The sequence below is a fragment of the Pteropus vampyrus genome, unplaced genomic scaffold (assembly GCF_000151845.1).
Source record: "Pteropus vampyrus isolate Shadow unplaced genomic scaffold, Pvam_2.0 Scaffold270, whole genome shotgun sequence".
In the NCBI taxonomy this organism is placed as follows: domain Eukaryota; kingdom Metazoa; phylum Chordata; class Mammalia; order Chiroptera; family Pteropodidae; genus Pteropus; species Pteropus vampyrus.
In genome coordinates, this window is record NW_011889051.1 from 312,139 (window position 1) to 320,044 (window position 7,906).

The 7,906-nt window shown below is 45.8% G+C and overlaps 1 protein-coding gene across 1 annotated transcript in view; it reads left to right on the plus strand.

Annotated features, from left to right (window-relative positions):
• The window catches only part of DSCAM (DS cell adhesion molecule), a gene marked incomplete at its 5' end in the record, with an annotated part of 274,168 nt that overhangs the window by 65,808 nt on the left and 200,454 nt on the right, over positions 1-7,906 (plus strand). Inside the window, one exon of the mRNA XM_011375311.1 lies at positions 444-617. Coding sequence (XP_011373613.1) covers positions 444-617 — 174 coding nt within the window. The remainder of the gene's footprint in view (positions 1-443; positions 618-7,906) is intronic.

Genomic DNA, 7,906 nt, shown 5'->3' on the forward strand with positions numbered 1-7,906 from the left:
GATGTCTTCAAATACTATGTCCCTGGATTACTCCCTGTCACATCCATGTTACGTCCCCAGGAACCCGAGGAATTTATTTAGTACCGCCAGAGACATCTACTTCTGTAGTCATTCTATGGTGATGCCTTTGAATAATTTATCAGCTACTTAACACTCATTAAATTTGGCTTTTTATGTAGGAACTATCTGTAAGGCCTTTTACTCATTATCTCAGAGTTTGAAATGCTGTCATTTTAAAGAAACATATTTCTCTCCAAACAAGAATTTCAATGTTGGAGGAAAGAGAAAAAAAAAATTGGCATATCTCATGACTGTCCTCTCTGATATATGTCAAATGTCCATGTCCACTGCTTCTCTTTACTAGTCCAGGTGAACTTGACCTCATGGCCTTCCCATGTGTATTCACGTTGGCGCCACTGCTCTTCTTTCTGATTCTGTTCCAGGTGCTGGGGTCCCCCAGTTCCAACCAATTGCCCTGAATGGCCGAATTCAGGTCCTCAGCAACGGGTCTTTGTTGATCAAGCACGTCGTGGAAGAAGACAGCGGCTACTACCTCTGCAAGGTCAGCAACGATGTGGGCGCGGACGTCAGCAAGTCCATGTACCTCACGGTGAAAAGTAAGGAAGAAGAACACTTTGTTTTACCTAAATAGGTCTTTTGGGGCTTAAATTTTCAATCGTTTCCATACCACTCATTTGTTTAAAAACAAAATGTTGGTTTGCTACAGCTAGTTTGATGTTCTGTTGTCCTAGAAACACGAATGAAGTGGAGGATAAAAATCCAGCCAATTGTCAACAGCATGCCCACTGTCTCCTTGAGTCTGGGGCATGGAACCACGTGCCTCTCCGCCTTTGGGTCCCATGGGCATCGGTGCAGGCTCTGGGCAACCTGGAAGATGAGTAGATCTCTGCCTGTAGCACCCATATTTCTATCCTGTTGGTTTTGTTGTGGAAAAGCCCAATATGTGGTCTCAGAGGCATTTATTTCAGAAATGTATTTTTATACATTTTATTATTTGCAGGCTGGTTTGTCCACAAATTTTCTTTTTAAGATCCTTGTGAAATCAAGCAACTAGAGACTTCATTACCAAAACACACAACTACAACAAGACAGAAACATATAGCACTGTGCCTGGTGTTCGCGGTGCTTACCTATTTTATGGGAAAGGACACCTTATAATGAAATCATTTTCATACTTTGGTAACTGAACCTCCAAAGAGAGGACACAGCGTGGACTAGCTTTTACCGAGTGCTGCTTGTTAGCACGTGGTCGTGCATCTAGTTTATACTGAATGGCACATGTCTTTCCCCATTTACGTAATTTCCTATCAGATTAATCGTGACTTCTCACTGACTACAAGGCTTCTATCAGATTTCCTGTCTTTTAGTTTAATTATGCTATTGATAGGTTGGAAAAGATCTCTATCCTAGGGGCATGGGATTTAAAAGTGAATTTCAGTGGTGTGTGTGCATGTGTGATATTGAAAGACTAGCCACACAAAGACTAGCATCCATCCCATTTCATTTATAATTTACTCTAGTTAATCTATTATTTCTAACATAACAATGAAAATATTAAATTATCTATTTTCTATACTTTTAGTAGGTGTCCCGTGTGGCCCAGTGGTGTAGCCTCCCTGATCACCTGCGCTGGGTGTTCCATGGGTGGCCCTTACGTGTTGTGTGTGTCCTAATGTTATAGTTGATCCTTGATTGTTGTTGGCAAATCAGTGGGTGAGATTGACTCTCAGGCTTAATGGCTTTCGGGATTGGCCGCACCCACAGGGTAGGAACTGCTGCGTGGGGGCTGATCCCACACAATGGGATTTGCCCCAGTGAGGTACTATGCCTGTTGAGACTACCCTTTGTTTGCGCCATTTGTGGGGCTGGTCAGATGGTGTTCTGTTGAGGTCTGACCCCAGACTCCAGGCGTGTTGGTTCTAGGGCACCTTAGCAGGAGCTTCCATGTAAGCCAAGGTCAGCCACTACCTGTGACCAGTCCAGGGCTACCTACAAAGCAATCCATGGTTGGTTGCTGCCTGAACTGGACCTGAAGGCATGTGGGAGAGGCCATGTGGCAATCTGAGGTCAACTGCCACCAGTACCAGGCTCAGCACAAAGCTCAGGGCACTCCTAGGCCTGAGGCTGCCTGCCAGCTGCCCATAATGCTCAGAAGCTGAAAGAACCTCAGGCACTATGCAAGCTGGGTGAGGCGGGGTCCCAGGGAGTCACCAGAGTCGGGCGAGTGGTATTCCCCAGGTTGGTGCAGATTTGGTGTTGATGCTGAGCCTATGGCTACTCACAAAAGTCTCAGATCGCACCGAGGCCAACCACCTCCTGCCTCAGGCCTGCAGACCCCTGAGATTTGTCTAAGAAATATTGCAGCTCCAGCCAGGGCTGGTTGCTTACCACTGGCAGTGTCTTTGGGGGCTCAAGAGTCAAGGCCTGTTGATTGCTGCGAAGGAGCCCCCTGCTGAGAGCACAGAGTAGGGCTGATTAACTAGCAATGGCAGTGAGTGAGTTTGGTGGGCTGGGGTCTCAGAGAGTCACCAGGTTGGAGTGAGAGGAGCTCACCAGGCCAATCAAATTCCGATTTGGCTGTGATGGCGGGGAGGGCTCAACACAGGCAAGATGGTTCCCCTCTGTAGGCCACACAGTAGGAAAGCTTCCAAAGGGACAATGGTGGCTGTCCCTCCAACCCCTGCCCTGATGCTACAAAACTCGGTCTTTCCCTATATATCTCTTGTGCCTCCCGAGCTGCTGTCCCTCTGCCAGAACCCAGGGTGAGTGCCTGTGATTAAGTGATTCTGTGCACAGACCCCTTAAGGGGACATTTGAGTTTCTAGCTGCATTCCCTCTCACCAGGACAGCCGGAGTCTCCACTGATCTTTACGGCCAGATGTTGCGGGCACTTCTCTTCCTGGCACTGGAGCCCTGGACTGAGGAGCCTGGTAGGGGCTAGGGCCCCTATCTCCTCCATGGTCTCTCCACAGCCAAGATATATTTACCGATGCTCAGCTACCACATGCATGTGTGGGACCCGCCGTTTTGTGTCTCTGTCCCTCCTACCAGTCTTGAAGTGGTCTCCTCTTTATATCCCTAGTTATAGGATTTTTGTTCAGCTGGTCTTCATATGATTCTCCAGGTTGATTGTTCTATAATTTAGTTGTAATTTTAATGTACTCATGGGAAGAGGCAAGCACAGCATTTACCCACTCTGCCATCTTGATCAGAACACCTATTTGCTATACTTCTATATCATGGAAAAAATAGTTTTGAAATAGGGTTGTGTCAAAGTACACTTTGCACATATCCAATACATAATTTCGACTTCTAAATTTTATACTCTGGAAGAACCGACTTGCAAGAATCCAAAGACAAATTGTCATATCACTTAAATCCAAAGTTGAAATGGCAATTTTAAAAAACAATAAATTGATGAAATATTAAGGAAGCCCAAAAGCTGATAGCCAATGTTGATCAATGTAGATCCATCTTTCCCTAGCAAAAGGAACAGAGCATATTTTGTGATATTTTTGATATATTTTAAATTTATAAAACATTTTTTTCTATTCTATTGATAGATAGATAGATAGATAGATAGATAAATAGATAGATAGATAGATAGATAGATAGATAGATAGATAGATAGATCGATCTAGCTAGATAAATAGGTATTCTAATATATACAAGGTCCTTGTCAGGATGTAAATACATTCAACCATGGACTTTACCCTCATGAATGAAAGAGGAGATAACAAGGAAGTATATAGAGCCTACTAATTATAATGCAAGGTAAAGAATAATATGGGCCCTATATGTGTCTTTCCAAGGATGAGAAAACTGTCAGCTTGAGGGGATTAAGAAAAGCTTCATGGAAAAAAATCTTTAAAATGAGTAGAATTTAAAAATGCAGAAAATGAAGAATTTCCCTCACATCTCTTTTCATACCTTTGGTGCTAGTAGTGGAGATGGGGAGGACCCCAGAGAAGGTGCCCCCTGCCCTTCATGAGTTTTCTTTCTCATGCAGCAATCAGCCATGGGCGTGTACCACTCCTGTCCAGCAGAATGCTGGACTAGCGTCAGGACACCGAAGGCGTGCAGGCAAGGCAGGGTTTACATTTGTGGAATCGGTGACTACAGAATGAAAACCCATGGCATTTGAGCACATCCCTAACGGATGCGGCGGATTTCAAAAGGTAGAATTGTGGATAGAGACAGGCACTCGAGTGAGAGGGAGCAGAGGGAGCAGATGGAAGAAGCTGAAAGACCCAAGGCAGGAAGTAACTGTGTGGACACTGCTGGGACATGGAGGGACCAGAGAGGGAAATGTTTCAGGTGAGGAACGTCAAAGAGGAGTGTTTCTTAGAGTTGGGCAAGTCTGGACTGTCTCAGACCATACGAACTGTTGGTTGAGTGGTGCATTTATGTGACAGTTAATTTCACCGATTCTTAATAACCCTTGAATGGCTTTATGAGTTACTTGAGCTTCAAGCGTATGGTCTTTTTAACCCTCTAAAATTATAATATTTAAGTTCTGAATGATAAAAAATAATGTACAAAAGAGATAAAGAAGCATGAAGACAGAGGATATACAGTGGATGTATCTGTTGCTGAAATGATACCGTTAAAAAAAAGAAAACTAACAAACACAGGGATGATCGTCACTTGCTCTCTGTGTGTTTGTTGGACCAGACTATTCAGCGGCACGCATGGAACAGGCGAGCCGCCATCGCTGTTCAACTGTTTCACTAAGAAAACAGGAAGCACGGAGCCTGATGATTGCAGAGCCAGCACTGGCTGCTGCTGAGCTGTCCTCTGGCAGCTGACCAAGCAGATTTGATGTCCCTGTAAGTGGCGACAGGATGATACCTGGCACCACAAGGGAAGGTTCTGGGTTCTTCTTATCTGACATTAACCAGGCTCACATCAGGCACGATTTCTTTAATGTTTTATTGTTTTATATACAGATAAAGGGGGGTGCATTAAAATGCAGACTCACACATTCACATACACTCATGCTTTACAGAGCACACACACCACATGCTTTCTAGGTCATAGCAGAAGCAAAAGAACCATCAGCCCATTGTTTTTTTATTTTAATCTTTTAATGGCACTGAAAATGACATGTATCCCCACTCATGTACACATACACACAGACACAGACACACACCTCATTCTATACAAACACAGAAAAACCATCACAAGCGAACTAGACCCACCTATTCAAAACACAACAGAACAAGAATGACAACAAAACATGTCACCCCTGGAAAACATTGAGGAAAACATTTCAGAGTCACTTAAAAAGGGACAAAGATTCTCACCTTTATCCCCAAATAGTTGATTACCATCTTCTACAGGCTAAATAATATCTCAGTGTTGTTCAAATTTGTTACATAAACATGGTGACAAGTCTACTTTGGGGTAGTAACCATTATTTCAACAACCTTCAAGCAGTAGCTACCAAATGGAAAGACGATATAGTGACCTGGCCAGGGTATAGTGACACAGCCTTGACTGTACCCGAAGCAATCTGATCCTCCTGGTTCCACCATTTTTAATTACTATGTGGTTCAGGACAAACTGCTCTACCTCTCTGACCCTGTAAAATAGGAAGACTCGTGCCTTCCTCACAGGGTTATCTTGAAAATTAAGTGGGACAATGTGTGTGCGATCACATTGTAAAATAGAAAGCACTTCACATATGTATTCCAACACATACACATAGTAAGTGGACCCGTTGGCTAGAGAGAAAGAGAAAACATAAATACGGCCGGTGCTGTGCACGGAATCACTTCCAGAAAGTGGTTCTGAAGAAGGAAATGAGAAGGTCACAGACGGGGAGAGGGAAGAGGAAAGGTGACTTCCTAGATGCTCGGGGAGGTACTTTCACCATCCACGTGATGCCGATGCAAAGCAGTGGTGCCGCTGGGAACTCTGATGGCCAGTATCTCTTCCTAGCCCTGGGCACTGCAGATAACCAGTAAACGGTCTGGGGATTTCAAACTGAAGGAAAAAAAAAAGTCGATAGAAAGGAAATTGCAGTACGTTAAGTAAAATTAAGTGTGCTCCCTTTTCTATAAGTCATTTTTAAAAAGTGGGCTAGAGATAGTTCTAAATTCAGTAGTGGGGATCTTCCTGCCTCATCTGGTGATGTCGGGAAATTAAGGCGGCTTCTCAGATGAGAACCCTGGACTCCTGGAGTGGCTGCTGCTGGATTTCATTTCTCCACTCTGCGGACAGGTTCTGCTGTTGGCGGCTCACGGGGGGCTCTTGCGGATGTGGGAAACCATGCGTTGTCTGAGGCTCCTGTCTGGGATCTTTTCTTACCATTACTTCAATGCTTTCAAAACCCTCTACGCCAGCAGCAGAGAGAATTAACAAGGAATACCGCCCCACCCTTTTTATTGGACCCAGACATGAGGGTGCTGTGGGCAAAGTGGTCATGCGATCAGGGTTGGAGTGAACACCCAGGTGAGGCGATCGATGAGATAAAAATATAATCAGTGCAAATCCTTCCAGGCTTCTTGCTGTTCTTCTGACTGTACGTTATTATCTCAATTCTAGTTTATTTCCTACCAAAAATGATCCCAGGAATAGGGATCCGACACATCAGTGTCAAAGACCCGTAGCAGAAAAGACAGAGGGACTAGCTTCTGCTTTCAAGCAAATCTGGTCTCTGGTGGAAACACTGCACCCCTCACCCCAGCCCACGGGGGCTGCAGAAGCCACCTTCCTCTATGCCAGGGGCCATTCGGGATCTGGGGGACATGGTCTTTGGGGTAAGAAAATAGTTCCAGAATTTGCTGGCTCTCTCAAGTGCTTGAGCCATTCCTACTGTCTCTCCCAGGAGCCAAAACTGTATCTTCCTCCCACCCAGCTTCCTGCCACTGGCTAGTGTGAGTTCGTGTGCTTCCAGGAACACTGATTTCTGTATGGATCTGTGGCCCACGGCGCACAAATAGCTCTTTTGTCAGCCGCCCTGCCCAGGTCCTTTCTGATCCCCGCATGCAGTATGAAAGAGCACCCCTTATCAGACAGGAGCAGGCGCTTCCCTGCAGCCAGTCACTCTTGGAATGTAATGAGCACCCCCGGCTCCCAGAGCCAGCCCACGGGCTCCAGGGCAGCAGAGGTCCTGCACGTATATTGGCCATCACGTGATCACTTAGCAGAATGCCCAGCATGTGGCAGGTGCAAACTGGAAGGCAGCTATGGTCGAGGTTGAGCTTGTTCACGCTTTGTTATCATCATCATCATCATTCCCAGATGACGGCTTAAGACCCTCACAAACAAAATGCATCAGTGCCTGTAACAGCACACTAGGTGCTCCTCATTCAAAAACACCCGTCTGCACATTTTCGTAACTTTAGATCCCACCGGCCCCCACTCCACCTTATCCAACACGCACGCACATGCTCACAGCCCTCGCCCTTCCCCTCTGAAGTCCACTGTCAAATTCGTCTGCAGCCTCTGAGGGGATGTCTGTGTGCACAGGCGGAGGGTGGGAGGGAGCTTAGAAAAGTGGAGGGGACAACTGTCAGCAGGCGGAAGACCCTCAACGGCTGCGAGGCTGGTGGCGAGGGTGGCTCCTTCTGGGCAGTGTCAGGGACCCACCTAAACATTTGCATCTCACTTCTTAAATGAGCCTTGAAGTCCACCAGCTAAAGACTCTTTGGGGCGAATAAGGAATTTATGCGGTGGGAAGGCTAGTCTCACAGCTGCGATTTGTTGCTGACGTCGCTTTCGGTTCTCCTCTGTCAGTGCTAAGCGTTGAATCGTGTGCCCCCAGAATTCACATGCTGAAATTCTAGTGCCCGGTATCCAGAATGTGACTTTATTTGGAAATAGTGTGCTTGCAGATGAAATTAGTAAAGATGAGGCTTTACTGGAGTTGGGTGGCCCT